The sequence below is a fragment of the Balaenoptera ricei genome, chromosome 15 (genome assembly GCF_028023285.1).
Source record: "Balaenoptera ricei isolate mBalRic1 chromosome 15, mBalRic1.hap2, whole genome shotgun sequence".
In the NCBI taxonomy this organism is placed as follows: Eukaryota; Metazoa; Chordata; class Mammalia; order Artiodactyla; family Balaenopteridae; genus Balaenoptera; species Balaenoptera ricei.
Genome location: NC_082653.1, coordinates 13,970,978 through 13,994,915, shown reverse-complemented (window position 1 = coordinate 13,994,915; position 23,938 = coordinate 13,970,978). Strand labels below are relative to the sequence as shown.

Sequence of the window (23,938 nt, the reverse complement as noted above, 5' to 3'; positions counted from 1 at the left end):
CCAGCTGTGGTTCCTGGTCTGGTAACATCGGCCTCACCCAGAAGAGGGTTAGAAATCCCAGGTCTCACCCAGAACCTGCAGAATCTACTTTTTAACAGGATCTCTAGATGATTCCTGTGCACAGTAACATTTGGGCTACGAGAAGGTATTCCAGGCAGAGGGAGGAGCAAATGCAGACATCCTAAAATGATGTTCTCGATGGCCAGGTGGCTGGAGGGAGGCAAAGCGCGGGTGTCCTGGTTTGCTAGGGTTGCAGTACAAAGTGCCACAAACTGGGTGGTTTAAAACAACAGAAATTTATTCCCTCACGATTCTGGAGGCCAGAAGTCCAATATCAAGGTGTTTGCAGGGTTGGTTCCTTTGAAGGCTCTGAGGGAGAATCTGTTCCTTGCCCCTCTCCCAGCTTCTGGTGGTGGCCAGCAATCCTTGGCCTTCCTTGGCTTATTGGAGACTCATCACTCCGGTCTCTGCCTCTGTCTTCACAGGGCCTTTTTCCCTCTGCAGGCCTGTGTCCAAATTTCTCTCTTGTGAGGACACCAGTCATTGGATCAGGGCCCACCCTAATCCAGGATGACCTCATCTTAGCTTGATTACATTTGCAAAGACCCTGTTTCCAAATAAGGTCACATTCATAGGTCCTGGGGCTAGGACTTGAATCGTTCTTTCCAGGGGACACAATTCAACCCACAACAGGGCAGAAAGGTGGAGCTCAGTGAGGTCAGAGAAGAGGCGGGTCACAGCAGGCCTGTGGACATGGTGGAGGGTTATAAATACAAGGGGAAGCCAGGGAGGCTGGAAAAGAGCAGCTTTGAGGATAAGGAATTGAACCAGGGTCAGGGTGGATGCAGGAAAATCAATGAAGAAACTACGCATACCCTGGGCAAAGAGATGATGGAGGCATGGAGGTGGTGGTGGTGAAGATGGAGAAAAATGGATAGAATTGCAGGATATTCTAGAGACCCTATTCACAGAAATTAGTGTTGGTATTTAGATCTATGAGAGGGGGAGAGCACCAAAGATGATGATTCAGTCATCCATCTGTTCTTTCAACAGACATTTTTTACATATCTAGTCAGTGAAAAATGGGTATGTTATCTCTTTTTGGAGGAGGGCAGTCATGTAAATGCCAAGTGCCCTCATGGTGACCAAGTGGCTGCAGCAGCTCCAGCCTTTTTACCGTACAACATCTTGAGATTCCTTGTCATTTGGACCTGCTTAGTTCAGATGCACTCCCCTAAAGCGATCATTGTGCTCAGGGGAATGTGATGCACTAATTGGTCCAAGCTGGGTCACATACTCCATTCCTGCCAAATTTCCACCAGGGCAATATAAGTCATGTCTAACCTTAGTGCCTTCCATAGGCACTTGATATCTGAAAATTTCTCTCCCACAGTATAATGTGTTTCAGAATCTCTGATCTTTATGAGTTACCATTCTCAAGAATCTCTCCAGAGATACTTGGCAGTAAGAATAATGCATTTGGTCTTGGGATCCATCGTGACCCCCTGATCTGTTTCCACCACACTGAGTGTAGAAGTCACAGTCAGTCCTTTCCCGTGTTGTACCAGATCATGCCACTCCCCTGCTTGAAAGCCCCTCTGGGCTTTCCCGTTGCAATCAGAAATAAATGCCAGTGCCTTGCTGTAACTACCCCCTGCCAAGCCTAGCCTGATTCAGCCCCTGAAGACCCTTTCTGACCTCATCGTGCAGACTGCCCCCAATCCTTTCCATTTCACTCACACTGGCTTTCTTTTTGTTCTTCCTACGTCAGGGCCTTTACATTTTGCTGTTGCCCCCAACCCGGAGTGCTCTTTCCCCAGCCCTTCACGTGGCTGGCTCTTTCTCATCCATTTAGCTTCTGCTCAACTGCCACCTCCTCGAAGAGGCCCTCCAGCTTTATCAATCTTCCACGTAACTGAAATTAACAAATGTCAACGTTTCGTCTCGTGTGTGCTCAGAATAGCCTCACGATTCTGCGTCTTGCCATTTGTCACCCAGCACTGCCTGTTGGACATCTTCCCACACCAGCACACGTGGATCTGCATGTGATGGCTTTCTCCTCATAGCATCGTTACCCTTCTTGGCCCCCTTCTCCCCCATCTCTGCTCCAGCATTATTTTGACTCGTGTGACAGAAACGCAGTGACAGGACAGCCTATCTGAAATGGCATTCTCAGGAATGTGGATTGTTTTATTACCAGTTAAATATGCTTTATGCTACCTGTGAATGAGGCCATTGTGACATTTAGCAACTGATTTGATTAAACACAGATGTGGGCTGGACTCCATGTGGAGCAAAGATGCAGGAGGACAGGCGCTGGGGGCGTGTTTGGATTTTTTAAGATGGCAGAATGGGCTAGCTGACTCAGCGTCAGCAAGATGGACATGGGAGCCTCCCTTCCTGGCATGTGGATCACGTGTGGGTCTCAGAGCTGGGAGCTCGATCTGGGTCCAAAATCCTTTGTTTTCATTTGGGATCTGCTGTTCGGCCCTATCCAAATTGTTTTGTTTTTTTTAACTTTCCTTGGATGTTTTTATTCCCCTGAATATTTTTAAAATAGCAGATCAATGAAATATTAGCATTGTTGATACCTCTGGCGGTGATTATGAACATGCAGAGAGCAATAATCCCAGCTACCATTTATTGAACACTTACTCGGTGCTGGGCTCTGCCTTTCATAAGCCTTATCTCACAGAATCCTCATAATAAATCAAATAAATAAACTATGCTCAGCTCCATTTTACAGATGAGGAAACTGAGGTTTAGACATTTCAGCCACTTGTCCATAGTCACCAGGGCAAATAATCAATTACATATGGATTTGCTGTTGTCGTCCACCCCTTCCAGGCTCTTAGATCCAAGAAGACGGGACCCAGCTCTTTCTCAAGATAGAAATCTTGGCACATATGAGGCACTGAGCAAATATTTATTGAATAAATGAATGAATGCCTGGGTGCGTGAACACAGTAGGTAAAGGGCGGGGCCAGGGCTTGCCAGGTCTTTGCCTTCACCACTTTGGATTCTGGGTAAAGAAAAGAAGCAGAAAATGGACCTATGAAGAGCTGTGGTTTGTCGCTTTTTGGAACCTGGGCCATGGCTGGGGTACTTGAGCGGGTGGGGTTTTGCAGCGGGCTCACCTCTCTCTACTTGTGGTTCTTCTCTGTTATACATTATCTGCTGACGACTTTTTATATCACCCCCCCTCCCCCAGTTGCATATCCAGACCTTTTTCACTTGCAGTCCTGGTATGTTTTCTTCAACTTTATTTGAATACTGGCAGCAGTCAGACTTAATTGCTGAACGGGTACCTGTTTTTGAGTGTCACTGTGGCCCTAGTCGAGTAGGTCCCTTCGTTGTAGGGAAAGAAATTGTAAGATGGATTCCAAAGCAAGTAATGTTGATGAGGGGATGCTTGTTCATTGGGATTATCCGTGAGATTTCCTTTGCTTGGGATGGCATGTCAGACCTATGGGTGACAGTGAAATCAGGATGGCGGTGACCTGTGCTATTTCCACAGATGCTTGGAAGGCTGGGCTGCACACAGGCTGGGAGCCTGGGCTTTGGAGTCAGGCTGACCTGGGCTTGAACCCTGCTCTGTCACTTCCTAATAGGACCTCCTTCTTAGGGTTGTGATGGAAATTTTAAAAGATAATGCATATAAAATGACCAGCCCTGGGGAAGGTCATAAGTGCTCAATAAATGGAGGCCATTATTATTATTAGTCCAGCTGCTAACGTCAGTAACTGAAGTTTCTAAGGGCTTAGATTAAGTTAAAGCTGAGCTTGGCCCAGGAGAGGGAGGAGAGGTTTTCATTGGTGACTGTCACCATCTCCTTAAAAAGGAAATCCAGAAGGCAACAAGCGCAAGAAGGGATGTGCAGAGTCACCAGTAATCAGAGAAATGTGAATTAAAGACAATAAATGAGATAACATGTTGGTCCTAGTAGGATAGCAAAGATTAGCAAGTGGGATGATGCCAGCTGCTGGTGGGGATGCGGGGGTCGGGGACCCGATGCCACTGCCGGTGGGAACATGCCCTGGGCAGCCGCGCCGAGAGCACTCACTCAGCCCTTAGGGAAACTCGGTCTGTTCGACCTTGGGACCCAGCAGTCCCACTCATGGGGATACATCCCGAGTAAACGCACACACAGGCCACGAGGGAAGAGGTCCAAGGATGTTCACAGCAGCCTTGTTTGTGGTGGGCGGAGATGAAGGTATCCCAGGTCCTCTCCTGGATGGAGGAGGGAGCAGGAGAGATATGGAGAAAGCACATGAGGGAGGGCTGGGCAGCTGCCTGCGCGACAGGCGAGATGTACCCACAGTCACAAAGATAAGAACCTAACGCTGGGTGAAAAAAACTGAGAAATGCAACACACAGAATTTACAGAAATTATACCTGCCCACAAAACACTAGTGCACTTTTTGCAAGAACACAGAAACAAAAGGATATGCACAAACACACACCTATGGAGTGACAGAGAGTGACCGGAAACAAATTTTTAAAAAGAGAGGTCTTGGGTGCACTCATGAGGAAAAGGTGCAGTGAACTTGAATGAACTCATCAGCACCTGACCTTTTGCAGGATGGCAAAAGAGGATGCTGTCCACACAGGTTCTCTGACGTTGGTGGAGGCATGGTTCCAGGGACATAAAGAATTCCTCGGTCCCTTGTATAGTAGGTATAAATCTCAGTCTGTGAACTTAAGGGGATTAAAAGATAGAACTGACTTTATTTTCAGCATCTCAACAGGATTTGTATTTTGAGCCACCATTCCCCTGGGCTGGTAAGAAAGTTTCATCTTAGTGTTTCAGGGCTTTCCCCAAACTCTCCAGAATTTTGACCATGGTTCCAGAATCTTACCTAGTGCCAGTGTGTTGTGGGAGCAGGGTCCCATCCCGTCTTCCATCACTGGGGCCCAGGCTGCTGCTGGGTCATCCACTGTCTTGGTCCACGTGGCCCTTTTGGGTCTGGGGCTCTTCATCCCTGTGTCTTTGCCACATCGTGGGCACAGGAATCTTTTATTGCCCTGTCTTCCTAGACCAGAGATCACAAACTGAAAACCCATAGGCCTCACCCACCCTGCAATCATGTTTTTGTTTGTTTTATTTTGTTTTGTTTTTGTTTTGTCCAACTACTTTGTATTTGTTGCCTACATTTAAAAATTGGGACATTTTATATACAAATCCAGATTTCTGACTTGTTTGGAAAAATAAGAAGCCCTGGCTACATTCGACTCACATGTCTAGGTGACAAGGGTCAGCTGGAGCTAAGTAGTATTGTATGAGTTAGGAATGCTTTGGGCTGCAAGGAACAAAAAGCCCAACTCCCACCAGCTTAAACCATATTGGTACTTACTGTGTATTTAACAAGCCTAGACCCCAAGGTTGTTTGTCAGCTCAATTTTATCTTCAAGGACCAAGTTCTTTTCATCCTTTTACTCCTTCTGCCTTAGCATGTGGGCTTTTTGCTTTTATGTTTGTGACCTCCTGTTCCAAGATAGCTGCTGTAACTCCAGACGTTACATCCTCACATAATCCAGGGGAGGATCCGGCAGAGGAACAAAAGAAAAGTCTCTCCCAGAAGCCCCCTTGGCCAGAGCTAGATTACATGGCCGTCCTGAAGCTGCCAGGCAGAAAGGAATTGGGAGTGCTTCCTGGGGAACCAAGTAGCGTCTGCCACAAACTGCTGCCCCCTTAGATGGAAACTGTGCATTCCAGTTTGCCACAATCCACACCACCCCCTCTTGTTCCCCGACACCAAAACTGTGCGTCAGTCACCATTTTTCATTGTGTCTGCACCAGCTCCTCTGGCCTCCTTCCCCTGCTGGGCCTGTAAGGTTTTGAGTGCTGCCGACCTTAGACTCAGCACACACAGCCACTTCTGATTTGGGGGTCTTGCTGCTTTCTCAGCAGCTGTATGCAGGTGTAGAGAATAGAATCCGTCTGCCCCAGGAACTCCCGCTCATCCTCATTCTACTCCACTCACTCTTTTCCCTTCCCTCTTGCTCTGCCCTGTTTCTCTAACCAGGAGAATTGCATCCCCCTCCCCCCTCCACCCCACACCTTAAGAAAAGCCTTCTTTCCTTCTATTTCTTACCTACCTCAACCTCATTCTTAGTTGGCCTGCCGAGTGGGGTCAGTCCACAGACTTGCTGGCCTGTAATAACATAAATACGGGACCGGAGTGAGAAACTTTCACAATGATTCGCTATTGCCCCAACATTCGAGCACGTGATCGTGGACTCGTCTCCTAGCACAGGGTGTAGAGCAGTTTTGGAGCTGTCGAATCACACCATGAATTGTCACATCTTCTTCCCCAAAAGGTTAGGCATTTAAAAACCAGTCCTTTACAGAGAGTTCAAGAAGCATTAGCCTGCATGTCAGATCCTCCCAGACTCTGGCACCTACACGTTGGATCAGAAGAGCTGAGATAACTCATTCCTGCTGCATCTTTCTTCTTCTTCTACCCATGCTGTGCACCCAGCCTCAGGGTCCGTGACCCCGATGTGACCATCTGGGAGGAGGAGTCCCAAAGCGTATCAGAGCGTGGCCCTGACACGCTTGCCTTCCCCCTCTGATCCCGGATTTGCTTTCCACCTCTCACTTGTGATTGCGTGGTGAGAGCTACCGGGTGGAGGAAGGAAGAGTGGAATTAAAGCATCCACGTCAGACACACCACAGGAGCGATTTCTCAGTGGGAAAGTTGAGGAGAAACACCCAGAAAGTTCACACCTCTCCGCATTTTCTTTCGGATCTCTCCATTAAACATATCCCTATAGATATGATTTCTGATTGTCTAACCCACCATGTAGAATCTGCTCTGGAATGTCACAGGCCACTCCGAAGTGCCCTCTCGATTGCACGTCTGGTGCCAGGTTTGCTGGCAGGTCTCCCGTATCACAGGCAGGCACCAGCTCTTTTATGCAGTTAATTTGGACAAACAAGAAGGCTTAGTATCGTGTGCAAGAATCACACCATAAACATGTTCGCTTCCCAATTTACACAGAGTGTAATTAAGGGAACCCGGTTCTCTTCTTGACAGCTGTAATTAAGGAGGACGGATCTTTTTGAACTGACAACATTTAAAAGATCCCAAATCTCACCCGTATTGTAAGCGGCCCCTGCATGCGAGAGCTGTCTGATGATCTCAGAAAGTGGTGCGTGTTGCCTGGGGGGCGGGACCAGCTTGTCTGACCTGCGTTCAGAAGAACCTTCTGCGGAGAGTCTTGGCAGCCTGGTTATGATGGAGCCATAATACTGCCAACAAAGGGAAAGAAAACATGAAAAGGGAACACGAGGTTGGTCCCAAAGAGGGTAGGGACAAGAATTTCTCCCTGAAATCGGGGTGGGTGGAAGGAATGAGACTCATATCACCTCTTCTCTCGGGGCTCGAGGTGGGGAGTGTCCAGGGCTGTGGCCGAGGCGGGTGTCATCATGTTTCTGGGCCCCTCTGTACCCTTCCTTCCTTTACTGCTGCCTGGGAGATGGGCTGTGGAGACAATATTGGGAGGTAGCAGAAGCAGCAGTTTTGTTTTGTTTTTAACTGAGATAAAATTCACATAACTTAGAATTAAACCATTGACCATTTTAAAGCATACAGTTCAGTGGTGTTTAGTGCATTCACAATGTTGGGCAACCACCACCTCTATCTAATCCCAAGACATTTTCCTCACCCCAAAAGGAAACCCCATACCCATTAAGCTCTCAATCCCAATTCCCCCTTCCCCACAAGCCGCTGGCAACCACTAATCTACTTTCTGTATCGATGGATTTGCCTATTCTGGACATTTCATATAAATCGGATCTTTGAGTATGTGGCCTTTGGTGTCTGGCTTCTTCCACTTAGCATAATGTTTTTGAGATTCATCCATGTTGTAGCATGTACTTCATTCCTTTTTATAGCTGAATAATATTCCATTGAATAGATATGCCACATTTTGTTTATTCTTTCATCAGTTGATGAACATTGGGTTGTTTCCACCTTTTGGCAATTGAGAATAGTGCTGCTGTGAACGTTTGTGAACAAGTTTTTGTTTGAACACCTGTTTTCAGTTCTTTTGGGCACATACCCAGGAGTGGAATTGTTGGATCATATAGTAATTCTATGTTTAACTGTGTGAGGCATCTTCAGACTTTTCCACAGTGGCTGCACCATTTTATATTCCCACCAATGATGTACGAGGCTTCAAATTTCTTCACAACGTCGCCAACTCCTGTTATTTTCTGCTTTGTGTTTTTTTGGGTTTTTTATGGTCAACCTAGTAGATGTGAAGGAGCAGCAGTTTTCAGCTCAGATGTGGTTGGGAAAGCCATGGAACTCTTCCAACACTGAGTTTCTGTAAACTGAATAACAATTTCTACCGTGAGGGTGAACAGCAGCATTAAACAGGTCACTATATGTAACAGCATCCAATTCTGGGAATGTCTTTACTTGATACGGAGGGCCACCTCCAGGTGCTGTATCACTCAGTACTTCACATACTCTCTGGGGTGAAGGACCAAGGTTTTTTCCTTAATTTAGTGTAAAATACAGTGAAAATGAATCACTAGAACATCCATTCTCGATGGGGAAGATATCACCCAAAGGGGACAAAAAATGGTTCTCGGGGAGGCAAAAACATCTTCCTGTTTTTGTGTTAAGCACACCTATATATAAGTATTTAAATATAAATACATATTAAGTATTAAATATATATTAAAATAAACATAGTAAAGTATAAGATATAAACAGATATGTAGTATATCTGTAATATTAAAATTTTACAGGGGGAGGGGAGATTGGGGGAATCTAAAAAGGATGGAGGGGAGAGGAGTGGCAATAATGAAAAAAAGATTGAGAAACAATAGAACTTACTTTAAAGTTGCAAATTATAAGCCCTGATTTTTTATTATCAGATTCAGCAGACAGTTCTACACACTGGCTCTCAATTTTTGTATTCATCTCATCACCAACTGGTAATTACCAGTTTGTGGGCAGGCCCCAGTCCCCAGTCCACATTTCAGTAAGGCTGCGCTCATGCATCACTGTGTTTTGATCTGTCTGGAATTATCTCAACTCCTTGTGTATCTATTCACTCAGCGGTGTTCTGTCTGTCCTCTCTGAACGTGTCAACCCTTGCTTACTGTACTAGAAAAGTGCCTGACACAGGAATATTTGGTACATCACTTGGAAATGATTGTTGAATGAATGAATGACCATCCACTTAAAAATCGTTTTACTGAGGGACTTCTTCCCTCGTGGTCCAGTGGTTAAGAATCTGCCTTCCAATGCAGGGGACGCAGGTTCGATCCCTGGTTGGGGAACTAAGATCCCGCATGCTGCGGGGCAACTAAGCCCATGAGCTCTAGAGCCTGCATGCCGCAGCTGCTGAGCCCGCACGCTCTGGAGCCCATGCACCACAACTAAAGAGAAGCCCGTGCGCCGTAACAAAGATCCCACATGCCGCAACTAAGACCCAACACAGCCAAATAAATAAATAAATATTTTTTTAAAAAAAGAAAAAATGAAAAAAACAAATATTTCTAAAAAAAAAAAATTGTTTTACTGAGCCAGGCAATGAAAGTCTACTTTTACTTAAAACCCAAGAAAACCAGTCAACCGAAGAAAAAGCAGTTCTCTGATATGACACACAAAATTACAATGTCTTCAATAAGAAAGAAGGGCATTTCTTTCTCACCTAAAAGTCCACACTGATGTGATGGTTCTGGTCTGCAAATGTGGCAGGGGTCCAAGCTCCTATGTTTAGTTGCTCAGCTCTATGGTCCAAGATAGCTCCATTCCCAGGAAAGGAAGAACCTGCCTCTGCCCTTTAAGGGCACGAACAGGACGTCGCACACACATTACTTGTCCCTCTTCCCTTCTCTAGAACTCATCACATAGCCACACCAGCCACAAGGGAAGCTGGGAAATGTAGTGCTTATTCTAATTGGCCATGTGCTCAGCTTGAAAGCAGAGATTCTATTAATATGAGAGAGAAGGAATGAATGGATTTTGGAGGGGCCCCTAGCAGGAGCTGCCACCATCATCACCTTAAGAGAGGATGTTTTCCTCATCTCGTCCTTGCCTTCCCCAGCCCTCACCAGGCCTTCCACCAGCCAGATGGAGGCAAGAGGTCAGCATTTAACATTGCAGCTCCAGGTGGGTCCATTTGCAAACCACATGCATGGCACGAGATTTCTGGGACCACGTGCCCCCCTCCTCAGCGTCCTCTCTGGCATGGGAGGGCTCTCTCACTGCAGGGGCTCTGGGACTGCCCTCAGCACACTGCAATTTGTCCAGCTGTCCATTCTTCTCATGCCCCTGGGTCATAAAATGAAAACAAACAAGAGGCCATTTTGGAGAAGGAATACCAAGGGACAAGACTGTGGCCTGTTTATTTCCAAACCTGCCTTATATTGTCATTCAGAAGGTTACCATAAAAGAAAAGAGAAATCAGGAGAGAAAACACTGCATCCAGAAGTGACTTCCTAAGGCAGGCGTGTTCCTATGATTTAGCAGGTAGAGTTGCCATGGTAACCAGGACCCCAAAAATGACCTTGAATGGAATAGACTGGCCTAGACTTTCTGCCAGATGTGTCTGGACAGGCCATTGAGGAACGAATGGGATTCCAGCACATCATGCCATACTAGCGTGGACAAATTCTCTGGTTTCTGTGTCCTAGATAGGCCTCCATGTGTTACCGAGTCCAAGCTCATTCTGCTTGCCGCACGACAGGCCAATAAATCGGGAGACAAGGTGTTGAGGCAAGGAATAGCGACTTTATTCGGAAAGCCAGCAGACAGAGAAGATGGCAGACTAGTGTCCCCAAAAACCATCTTATTGGGGTCTGGATGCCAGTTTCTTTTATAGAACAGAGAGTGGGGGAGGAGGTGAGAAAGTAAAGTAAAAAGGCCATTAGTCTTGCAAAACATCTCCTGGCTTGGCCAGCATTGGCGAGGGGATGTGTTAATTTCTTCTTTTCTTCAGCCATTCACAGGTAGGCAGGGTCAGATTGTCTCCCTATGAGCTGAACAAAGACCCTTTAGTATTCAGGCAGAGGGGCAGGGTTCCCTGAGGCAGATTATAATAACAAAAGCAACGAAAAGCAAAGGTTAAAGTGAAAGAAACATCCAACATGGAGTCAAATTTTGCTCTTCTCTGTTACACATGTAATGAAGGTCAGGAGGGGATGCCCAGGTGTGGCAGTATTCCTGGTTCTTGCTCCCTTCACCTGGCTAACTCCTACTCATCCTCCAGAGGTTAGTTTAGATGTCATTTCCTCCAGGAAGCCCTCCCTGGCTCCACCCCTCACCAGCTTGCATTTCAGAACCCTTCCCTGTGCCCCCCAGGCTCCCAGTGAAAGCACTTACTGGCAGCTTACCTCTCCACTGCCTTCCCAGTGCCCAGGACATAATCCCCCTCACCTCTGGATAAGGATATGGTTAGCTTATTTTGTCAATTTGACTTTAGAACCATTTCAATGTTTTATATAATTATAAAACACACTGGAAAAAGTAATTCCTAAAATTTAATAGCAAACTGTTATGAACCTAGTATATTGAGTTACTGGTATAACCTCTTGGAGAAGAGACTTTATTTACCCATACAGTATTTTTACTCTTTTTCTTTTTCTTTCTTCCTTCCTGATGTTTCAAGATTCCTTTTTTCTTTTCTTTTTAAAATTTCCTGTCTCTTTCAAGAACTTCCTGTATCCATTATTTCAGGGTAGATCTATAGTGACAAGTTCTCTTAGATCTCCTTCATTCTAGAATATATTGATTTCCCTTCATTTCTGAAGGATATAGAATTCTGAGTTGATACTCTTGAAAATTGTTGTACCACTTTCTTCTAGCCAATAGAAATTGACAAGCTTATTCAAAAATTAATATGTAAATGCCAAGTTTATACTGAGAAGCCAAAACAATCTTGGAAAAGAAAAACAAAGTTAGAGAACTTACACTAGCTGGTTTCAAAACTTGCTATAAAGCTACAGTAATCAAGACAGGATTAAGGACCTACTGTATAGCACAGGGAACTCTGCTCAATACTCTGTAATAACCCAAGTTATTATTCTGTTCCCCATTAAGTGGGAAAAGAATTTGAAAAAAAATAGATATGTGTATATGTATAACTGAATCACTTTGCTGTACTCCTGAAAGTAACACAACATTGTTAATCAACTGTGCTCCAATATAAAATAAAAATTTTTTAAAAAGACAGGATGGGGGCTTCCCTGGTGGCGCAGTGGTTGAGAATCTGCCTGCCAATGCAGGGGACACGGGTTCGAGCCCTGGTCTGGGAGGATCCCACATGCCGTGGAGCAACTACGCCCGTGAGCCACAACTACTGAGCCTGCGCGTCTGGAGCCTGTGCTCCGCAACAAGAGAGGCCGCGACAGTGAGAGGCCCGCGCACCGCGATGAAGAGTGGCCCCCGCTCGCCGCAACTAGAGAAAGCCCTCGCACAGAAACAAAGACCCAACGCAGCTAAAAATAAATACATAAATAAATAAATTTTTAAAAAAACAAAAACATCTATTTTAAAAAAAAAAAAAAGACAGGATGGAATTAGTATAGGATAGATATCTCAGTGGAAAAGAATAGAGAGTCCAGAAATAAACTTTCACATCTATTGTCAATTAATTTTTTTTAATTTTATTGAAATATAGTTGATATACAATGTTGTGTTAATTTCTACTGTATAGCAAAGTGACTCAGTTATATATATACATATTCTTTTTCATATTCTTTTCCGTTATGGTTTATCACAGGATGTTGAATATAGTTCCCTGTGCTATACAGTAGGGCCTTGTTGTTTATCCATTCTATATATTGTCAATTAATTTTTGATAAAGGTTTCAAGTAATTCAGTGAGGGAAAGGATAAATTTTTACGGTTGTGTTGGAACAACTGGATAGCCATATGCAAAAAGATTAATTTAGACCCTTACCTCACACTGTACACAAAAATTAACTTATATTATATCATAGACCTAAATGTAAGACCCAAAACTATAAAATTTGTAGAAGAAAACATAAAGAATCTTTATGACCTTGGGTTAGGCAGCAAAAGCAAGATTCATGATAAAAAATTGGTAACTAAAACTTTTGCTCTGCTTTTCAACAGACACCATTAAGAAAATGAAAAGACAAGCTACAGACTGGGAGATAATATTTGTAAATAATATGTCTGATAAAGAACTTGTTTCCAGAACATATAAGGAACTCTTACAATTCAGTATTAAGAGGACAAGCCCAACTTTTTTTTTAGTGGGAAAAAGATTTGAATGGACCTTCATCAAAGAAGATGCATGACTGATAAACACATGAAAAGATGCCCAACATGGTTAGTCATTAGAGAAACGCTACTTAAAGCCAAAATGAGATACCACTGCACACCTACTAGAATGGCTATAATCACAAAGACTGAACATACCAAGTGCTGGAAAACTGGAACTCTCTTCCATTGCTGGTGGGAATATAAAACATACATTGCTGGTAGGAATGTAAAATGGCACTGACGCATTGGAAGACAGTTTGGCCATTTCTTTGTTTTTTTTGGCTGTGCCATGCAGCTTGTAAGATCTTATTTCCCTGACTGGGGATTGAACCTGGGCCCTCAGCAGTGAAAGTGCGGAGTCCTAACCACTGGACAGCCAGGGAATTCCCTTTTTTGTTTGTTTGGGGTTTTTTGGGGTTCTGTTTTTTTGTGTTTTTGGGGTTTTTTTCAGTTTGGCCATTTCTTAAAAAGTGAAATATACTCTCACCACATGACTCCACAGTCTTACTCCTAGGGATTCTCCCGAGAGAAATGGAAACATATATCCACACAGGACTTGTATGCAAATAATTATAGCAGCATTATCCATAATAGCCAAAAATGGGATGTGGTCCATCCATAGTATGGAATACTATTCAGCAATAAAAAGGAATAAATTACTAATGCATATTACAACATGGATGAACTTCTAAAGCATGATGCTAAGGGAAAGAGGCCAGACACAAATACATGTTGTAATGATCCTGTTTCTAAGAAATATCTAGAAAAGGCAAACTCTAGAATAAGCAACAGATCAACTGCTGCCTGAGGCTGGGGATGGGAGTGGGGGTTGACTGCAGACAGGCAGAGGGAACTTTGGGGGTGATGGAAATGTTCTAAAACTGCATCGTGGTGACGGCTGCACAATTATAGCGATTTACTTTAAAAAGGAAATTTACTTTAAAAAGTGACATTTTTACAATGGAGGAATTGTATAGTATATAAATGGTATAGTATATAATTGTATAGTATTATATCCCAAAAAACAATTCTAAAAAGAAGCAGCAACGACAGTCTAGAGTCATGTTGAAAATGCAGACTTGAGCCAGACTGCCCGGGTTCCAGCCCCAGCGGCTGTCACTCACCATCTCTGTTGCCTTGAGCACGCTACTTAACTTTTTTCTCTGCTCGCTTTCCCCGTGAGAAGCCCTGACACACACGAGTTCACTGCTGTTATTGCTGTCACCACCCTCTTCTTTCTCTGGGCTCCTGCTCCATTGACCCTTTTCCTCTTTCTTTAAACTGTCAAGCTAATCCTTACCTCAGGGTCTTTGACCTCAGTGTCTGTGAATACTCTGCCCCCAGGATATTTCCATCACTGGCTTCCTCTTATCATTCCTGGCTCAACTCAAATGTCATCTCAGAGGTCTTCCCTGACCACCCTACCTGAAATGACACCACACTCATTCATTCATTTACTCATTCATTCACTAAGCAGCATTTTCTAGTATTAGTAGTAGTAGTAGTAGTATCATTTTTATCCCCATTTTACAGGTGGGACAACTGAAGCTCAAAGAGGAGAAGTCATTACACTCGTTCATTTAATTCAAAACATAATTATTACCACCTTACACTCTTTAGAATGGCTACAATTTAAAAAAAAAACAGAAAATAAGTGTTGGCAAGGATGTAGAGAAATTGAAACCCTTGCTCACTGTTGGTGGGAATGTAAAATGAGGCAACCACTGTGGCAAAACAGTATGGCGGGTCCTCAAAAAGTTAAAAATAGAATTGCCAAATGACCCAGCAATTCTACTTCTGCGTATATACCCAAAAGAATTGAAAGCAGGGTCTCAAAGAGACATTTGTATACTTGTGTTCATAGCAACATTATTCACAAGAGCAAAAAGGTAAAAGCAAACCAATGGCCATCAGCAGATGAATGGATAAACAAAAATGGGATATATATACACTATGAAATATTATTCAGTCTTAAAAAGGAAGGAAATGCTGACAGACACATGCTGTAACATGGATGCACCTTAAAGACATTATACTAAGTAAAATAAGCCAGTCACAAAAGGATAAATACTGTATGACTCCACTTATATGAGTTCCCTAGGGTAGCCAGATTCATAGAGACAGAAAGTAGAATGGTGGTTGCTAGGGGCTGAGGGGAGGGGGTAAAATGGGACTTACTGTTTAATGGGCACATGGTTCTAGTTTTGCCAGATGGAAAAAGGTTCTAGAGATGGATGGTGGTGACGGTTGCACAACATTGTGAATGTACTTAATGCCACTGAACTGTACACTTAAAAGTGGTTTAAATGATATAAAATAGACAAACAACAACGTCCTACTGTACAGCACAGGGAACTATATTCAACATCTTGTAATAACCTATAATGGAAAATAATCTGAAAAGGAATAGATACATATATGTATAACTGAATCATTTTGCTGTACACCTAAAACTAACACAACATTGTAAATTAACTATACTTCAATTTTTAAAAGTTTTTAAAAATGGTTAAAAGGGTAAATTTCATGTTATGTACATTTACAATTTTTTTTTTTTTTTTAATTTATTTATTTATTTTTGGCTGTGTTCGGTCCTAGTTTCTGTGCGAGGGCTTTCTCCAGTTGCGGCAAGCGGGGGCCACTCTTCATCGCGGTGCGCGGGCCTCTCACCGTCGCGGCCTCTCTTGCCGCGGAGCACAGGCTCCAGACGCGCAGGCTCAGTAGTTGTGGCTCACGGGCCCAGCCGCTCCGCGGCATGTGGGATCCTCCCGGACCGGGGCACGAACCCGTGTCCCCCGCATTGGCAGGCGGACTCCCAGCCACTGCGCCACCGGGGAAGCCCTACAATTTTTTTAAATAAATAATTTTTAAAACATAACTATCGAGTACCAGAAACTGTGTTGTGTGCACTCTCATTTATTTCTCACCAGAATCCTTTGAAGGTGTTATTTGTATTTTATTCATTAATATTATTAATTTATTATTAATTAAAATATTATTCACGTTATTCATTAATTCGTTGAGAGCACTGAGGTTGAGAGAGGTTGTCAGAGTCACAGGTTCCATCCCAACCTGTCGGAGGACCTCAAAGACCCCACCTCTCTGCTGCGTCTTTCTCCTCCGTGTCCCTCTCTGACTGTAAAAAACCTCACCTGTCCCTCCTTCCTGCAGGCACAGCAGGGATCTATCAAGGAGCAAATGGACTGACCAATGCAGCTGGCTTTGGAACTGTGCACCAGGTAGGCAGAGCTCCCCACCCTTAAATAGTCCCCTTAAATCCAGGCACGCAGAGAGACCCCTTGTACCTATGAGCCCTACCAGAAACCGTGTCTCTGATTCCCTGGTTTTGGAGAACACAGGGGCCAGACCGTACCAACAGCCATTGGAAAGATACAGTGTAGAGGCAGAGAAATTGGAATTGCTGGCAGATTTCCAAGATGACATGGGCTGCGTTATATGTTCCATCTTGATCTGAGTCTAAGACACCCATTGGCTGTTGAATCTGGGATGGATGGATGCAATAACCTGTGGTCTTTCACCAGACCCCAAGCTTCTCCAGGGTGAAATTATATCTTCTTCGCCTCTGCATCCCAGTGTCGAGTGCCCGACACAGAGTGGGAGCTTTATAAATGCTTGTTAGATTGAATTTAGTCAACACTGCGAAGATGGATGGATGCTGGCTAATAGTCTGAGTGTCCTGGTTTCACTTAGAGCGTGAATTAAGAATTAACCCGCTAAAGGTGGACGGGAACTCTGGGCACTATTCATGCACCTTTCCTGTAAGAACCTTCCGTGAGCTCCTTGCAGGGTTGAGAAGCACTGCTTTGTGGTGGGGCCGAACATTTGAAACAATGACTGTTGTCGGGGAGTTGGACGATCTGGTCGGTTTAAGCAAAGCTTGATAAAGAAGATTGGCATTCTTCGATTTCATCTCCAGGACTCCCTCATAGGAGATTCTGGATCCCTAATGCTGTGTAGGCGCTACTGTGTTTGCACAACGCCCCCCCCCCCCACCGTGAACCTAAAATGTCACCTAGTCTCTGGGGTATGTGTATGTGGTCTTTCTTACTCATTCATTTGTTCACTAATTTTTCCAGTATTTATTGAGTGCCCATATGTGCCCAGCACAGCCGTGACCAAGACGGACGCTGTCAGGGCCACATGCATGTCCCTCAGGGTGCACCTGTTGACCTCTAGCTGCCAGGCTCTGCACCCCTGGGCCCAAGGGTGTTTTCTGGAACCAATGTATACAGCAGGCAGGAAGTGCCAGGGAATTAAGTGTTCCCTGGGAGCAGCTCTCAAGCAAAGACTGGCTGGACTTGGTATATAAATACCCCAGCTCCCTTGCCCCTTGGGAGAGATCTTTCTGAGATGTGTTTTCTACCACCCCAGCATCTCCCTGGTAGAATTCAGCTCCAGTTCCCACTGGAGAAGCCCCTGTGCTGGCTGCCTTCCCTTCTCCCCTTTGCTGTCTCGCTTCCCCACTCCCCAGCTGGTCTCTCCTTCACACCCCAAATCCACTACTTGCACTTGAATCCTTGTCTTGGAGATCTGCTTCTAGGGAAAGCCCCTAGAGCTTTTATTCTATAAAGAGCCCCTAGAGCTTTTATTTTTATAAAAGCCCTCATAGAGCTTTTACTGTAATAGTGGGGAGACAGGGACAGACACAACAGACCCAGCCTGGGAGGCCCCTTACCCACATCAGCCTGACAGCCTTCCTTGTGGGTTTCCCTCTCCAGGACTATCCTTCCTACCCCGGCTTCCCACAGAGCCAGTACTCCCAGTATTACAGCTCGTCCTACAGCCCTCCTTACGTCCCGGCCGGCAGCATCTGCTCCTCTCCCCTCTCCACATCCACCTACGTCCTGCAGGAGGAACCTCACAACGTCCCCAGCCAGAGTTCTGAGTCGCTTGGCGGTAAGTACAGTCACTGTCGTGTGGTCATTCCTGGCTGTGGTCTGAGCTCTTATATGAAGGATGGACTGGACATAGGTCCCAGTTGTAATGAACCGGTCACCCAAGAGCTAACTTCATCTTTTGTTGGCTTTTCTTTGTGTGTGTGTGTGTGTGTGTGTGTGTGTGTGTGTGTGTTATTTAATTGCACCCATGTTTAAAAGTTACAGATTTTTACCTAAAAATTCCAATGTCTGCCTTCTCTTTTTTTTTTTTTTTGAGTTTATTTATTTATTTATTTATGGCTGTGTTGGGTCTTCGTTTCTGTGCGAGGACTTTCTCTAGTTGTGGCGAGTGGGGGCCACTCTTCATCGCTGTGCGCGGGCCTCTCATTATCGTGGCCTCTCTTGTTGCGGAGCACAGGCTCCAGACGCGCAGGCTCAGCAACTGTGGCTCACGGGCCCAGTTGCTCCGCGTCACGTGGGATCTTCCCAGACCAGGGCTCGAATCCGCGTCCCCTGCATTGGCAGGCAGACTCTCAACCACTGCGCCACCAGGGAAGCCCTGCCTTCTCTTGAAAGACGATCTGGTCACCCTAGGTCCACATTATTAAGTGACAGTGCTTGGCTGGAGCTGAGTAATGTCTGCCCTGTTTAGACAGGGTACACATGACTCCACATCCAGGCCCTTTGGTGATGTACATCACTATGCAACTAACTCGCCAGCCTACGGATTCATTCATTCATTCCGTAAATCTGCTATGCACGTGTCTTCTCTTTTATGAGGTGATTTAGGCTCATCACCACTAAATAACATGACAGCCATAAATTAGAACATCCAATGATAGTAGATATCATTGCATTTTATTCTTTTTTCTTCTTTTCTGAAACTTCCTGTTTCTGGGGCTTTGTAGAAGCTGAACGAGCATGATGGTTTGTGAACGTTCATTCAATAAATATTTATTGGTTGATAGCTAGAGAAAGAACAATAGTGAAGACTCACCTCTTTGTTCCTGAAGTTCTTGGTGCAGCTGTTGCTTTTAGCCCTTGTATTTTCCATCAGTTGGGGTGAGTTAGATAACATTGGTTTGGTGACAAATGGAGACAATGTGGCCAAGCATTTTTAAGTCAACTTTGAAGGACGTTTAGGGTTTGAGCATTGATTTTGGTCATTGTGACCTCGTCCCAGAGTATGGAATAAATGCCTAATACCCACATTCCAATTTCCAAATTGCTTCCTTGGAAGAGTATGAAGTGTAACAAACTTTTCTTTGTCATAATCCTGAATTATCTTTGCCCATCCTGCTTTTCATAATGTGGCCTCTCCACACTGGTTTCAGAAATGAAATATAAGCAGGAAATCTTCCAATAGATGCTACTATCAATCTATAATTTGATGGTGAACTGGATTCCAAAGAATTACTTCCCAAGAATTTGGGTTATGTGGGAAGGTCGCTTTTGTTCCCCATCAGGAGTGAACATAAAGGCTCATTGTGTCTTTGAAATTTTTCTTTATTGTTTCCCCCTGTTCTTCATGTATCCCCTGGTCTAAGGTTCAACAATAAGTGGTTGAGATGGTTTTTACTGTGTGTCTAACAAGCTCACATAAAATCTAATGACATAAATAATTGTCAGCTATAACTGAGGTCTCTTGCCTCTTCTCCCCAGTGTCCGTTATAAAGGAACGGCATTTAAGCATACTCGTTTGCCCATGCACACACGCACACGCTTATGCACTCTCTTAAAATTTCCCATAAAAACTCCACTTTTGAAATTATCCAGGATCTGCTTGAGTGGTTGGTTCCAAATTCCAGAGGCTCAAGAGGTTTATATATTACCGACAGATCATGCTCACTCTTTGCGTTGCCCGGATATGGTATCCTAATGCTCTTCTCCTCCCTGGCCCCCAGCCCTGCCACAGCACCATCTGCATCGACATGCATTAACAGTTACATTAAGCCCCAACAATTTGCAGATGATTGCAGGGCAGTTCGCTGATGGAGACGGCAAAATCTGAACATCTGACGTTACTCAAGAGAAAAGACAAATCAGTAGTGGTTGCTTGAGGACTTTTTTCTTTTTAAGCTTTTAAGTATGTTACAAATTATCTAAAAAGAAGTTGTAGTATATTTTAAATTTCTTAGATCTTCTCCCTCAGTCAATAGAAGGAGGAGTTTTTTTTAATCTCTCAAGAAGAAACTTGCAAGGTACTTTCATGCAATTTGGCAACATCTAACAAAATTGAAAATGCATGTACTATTTAACCCAGTTATTCTACTTCTAGAAACTTATCCTAAAGATAAATTCCCACATAGGTACAAAGACTTAAATTAAAAGAATATTTTGATGCAGCAAAAGCAGTTCTAAGAGGGAAGTTTATAGCAATACAAGCCTACATCAAGAAACAGGAAACATCTCGAATAAACAACCTAACCTTGCACCTAAAGCAATTAGAGAAAGAAGAACAAAAAAACCCCAAAGCTAGCAGAAGGAAAGAAATCATAAAGATCAGATCAGAAATAAATGAAAAAGAAATGAAGGAAACAATAGCAAAGATCAATGAAACTAAAAGCTGGTTCTTTGAGAAGATAAACAAAATTGATAAACCATTAGCCAGACTCATCAAGAGAAAAAGGGAGAAGACTCAAATCAATAGAATTAGAAATGAAAAAGGAGAAGTAACCACTGACACTGCAGAAATACAAACGATCATGAGAGATTACTATAAGCAACTCTATGCCAATAAAATGGACAACCTGGAAGAAATGGACAGATTCTTAGAAATACACAACCTGCCGAGACTGAACCAGGAAGAAATAGAAAATATGAACAGACCAATCACAAGCACTGAAATTGAAACTGTGGTTACAAATCTTCCAACAAACAAAAGCCCAGGACCAGATGGCTTCACAGGCGAATTCTATCAAACATTTAGAGAAGAGCTAACACCTATCCTTCTCAAACTCTTCCAAAATATTGCAGAGGGAGGAACACTCCCAAACTCATTCTATGAGGCCACCATCACCCTGATACCAAAACCAGACAAAGATGTTACAAAGAAAGAAAACTACAGGCCAATATCACTGATGAACATAGATGCAAAAATCCTCAACAAAATACTAGCAAACAGAATCCAACAGCACATTAAAAGGATCATACACCATGATCAAGTGGGGTTTATTCCAGGAATGCAAGGATTCTTCAATATACGCAAATCAATCAATGTGATACACCATATTAACAAATTGAAGGAGAAAAACCATATGATCATCTCAATAGATGCAGAGAAAGCTTTTGACAAAATTCAGCACCCATTTATGATAAAAGCCCTGCAGAAAGTAGGCATAGAGGGAACTTTCCTCAACATAATAAAGGCCATATATGACAAACCCATAGCCAACATTGTCCTCAATGGTGAAAAACTGAAACCATTTCCACTAAGATCAGGAACAAGACAAGGTTGCCCACTCTCAGCACTATTATTCAACATAGTTTTGGAAGTGTTAGCCACGGCAATCAGAGAAGAAAAAGAAATAAAAGGAATCCAAATTGGAAAAGAAGAAGTAAAGCTGTCACTGTTTGCAGATGACATAATACTATACATAGAGAATCCTAAAGATGCCACCAGAAAACTCCTAGAGCTAATCAATGAATTTGGTAAAGTAGCAGGATACAAAATTAATGCACAGAAATCTCTTGCATTCCTATATACTAATGATGAAAAATCTGAAAGTGAAATTAAGAAAACACTCCCATTTACCATTGCAACAAAAAGAATAAAATATCTAGGAATACACCTACCTAAGGAGACAAAAGACCTGTATGCAGAAAATTATAGGACACTGATGAAAGAAATTAAAGATGATACAAGTAGATGGAGAGATATACCATGTTCTTGGATTGGAAGAATCAACATTGTGAAAATGACTCTACTACCCAAAGCAATCTACAGATTCAATGCAATCCCTTTCAAACTACCACTGGCATTTTTCACAGAACTAGAACAAAAAATTTCACAATTTGTATGGAAACACAAAAGACCCCGAATAGCCAAAGCAATCTTGAGAACGAAAAATGGAGCTGGAGGAATCAGGCTCCCTGACTTCAGACTATATTACAAAGCTACAGTAATCAAGACAGTTTGATACTGGCACAAAAACAGAAATATAGATCAATGGAACAGGATAGAAAGCCCAGAGATAAACCCACGCACATATGGTCACCTTATCTTTGATAAAGGAGGCAAGCATATACAGTGAAGAAAAGACAGCCTCTTCAATAAGTGGTGCTGGGAAAATTGGACAGGTACATGTAAAAGTATGAAATTAGAACACTCCCTGACACCATACACAAAAATAAACTCAAAATGGATTAAAGACCTAAGTGTAAGGGCAGACACTATCAAACTCTTAGAGGAAAACATAGGCAGAACACTCTATGACATAAATCACAACATGATCCTTTTTGACCCACCTCCTAGAGAAATGGAAATAAAAACACAAATAAACAAATGGGACCTAATGAAACTTAAAAGCTTTTGCACAGCAAAGGAAACCATAAACAAGACCAAAAGACAACCCTCAGAATGGGAGAAAATATTTGCAAATGAAAAAACTGACAAAGGATTAATCTCCAAGATTTACAAGCAGCTCATGCAGCTCAATAACAAAAAAACAAACAACCCAATCCAAAAATGGGCAGAAGACCTAAATAGACATTTCTCCAAAGAAGATATACAGATTGCCAACAGACACATGAAAGAATGCTCAACATCATTAATCATTAGAGAAATGCAAATCAAAACTACAATGAGATATCATCTCACACCGGTCAGAATGGCCATCATCAAAAAATCTATAAACAGTAAATGCTGGAGAGGGTGTGGAGAAAAGGGAACACTCTTGCACTGTTGGTGGGACTGTAAATTGATACAGCTGCTATGGAGAACAGTATGGAGGTTCCTTTAAAAACTAAAAATAGAACTACCATACGACCCAGCAATCCCACTACTGGGCATATACCCTCAGAAAACCATAATTCAAAAAGAGTCATGTACCAAAATGTTCATTGCAGCTCTATTTACAATAGCCAGGACATGGAAGCAACCTAAGTGTCCATCATCGGATGAATGGATAAAGAAGATGTGGCACATATATACAATGGAATATTACTCAGCCATAAAAAGAAATGAAATGGAGGTATTTGTAGTGAGGTGGATGGAGTTAGAGTCTGTCATACAGAGTGAAGTAAGTCAGAAAGAGAAAAACAAATACAGTATGCTAACACATATATATGGAATCTAAGGGAAAAAAAAAAAAAAGGTCATGAAGAACCTAGTGGCAAGATGGGAATAAAGACACAGACCTACTAGAGAATGGACTTGAGGATATGGGGAGGGGGAGGGGTGAGATGTGACAGGGTGAGAGAGTGTCATGGACATATATACACTACCAAACGTAAAATAGATAGCTAGTGGGAAGCAGCCGCATAGCACAGGGAGATAAGCTCGGTGCTTTGTGACCACCTAGAGGGGTGGGATAGGGAGGGTGGGAGGGAGGGAGATGCAAGAGGGAAGAGATATGGGAACATATGTATATGTATAACTGATTCACTTTGTTATAAAGCAGAAACTAACACACCATTGTAAAGCAATTATACTCCAATAAAGATGTTTAAAAAAAAAAAAGAATATTTTTTGCAGCATTGCCATAGCAAAAGACTGAAAACAACCTAAATATCCATTGATAGGAGTCAGGTGAAATAAATGATGGTGTATCCACCATTGGCACAC

The 23,938-nt window shown here is 43.3% G+C and overlaps 1 protein-coding gene across 1 annotated transcript in view; it reads left to right on the top strand.

Moving 5' to 3' along the window:
- EYA2 (EYA transcriptional coactivator and phosphatase 2) overlaps positions 1–23,938 on the top strand; it is a 258,658-nt gene that overhangs the window by 147,758 nt on the left and 86,962 nt on the right. Inside the window, exons 6-7 of the mRNA XM_059899040.1 lie at positions 16,427–16,494; positions 17,995–18,172. Coding sequence (XP_059755023.1) covers positions 16,427–16,494; positions 17,995–18,172 — 246 coding nt within the window. The remainder of the gene's footprint in view (positions 1–16,426; positions 16,495–17,994; positions 18,173–23,938) is intronic.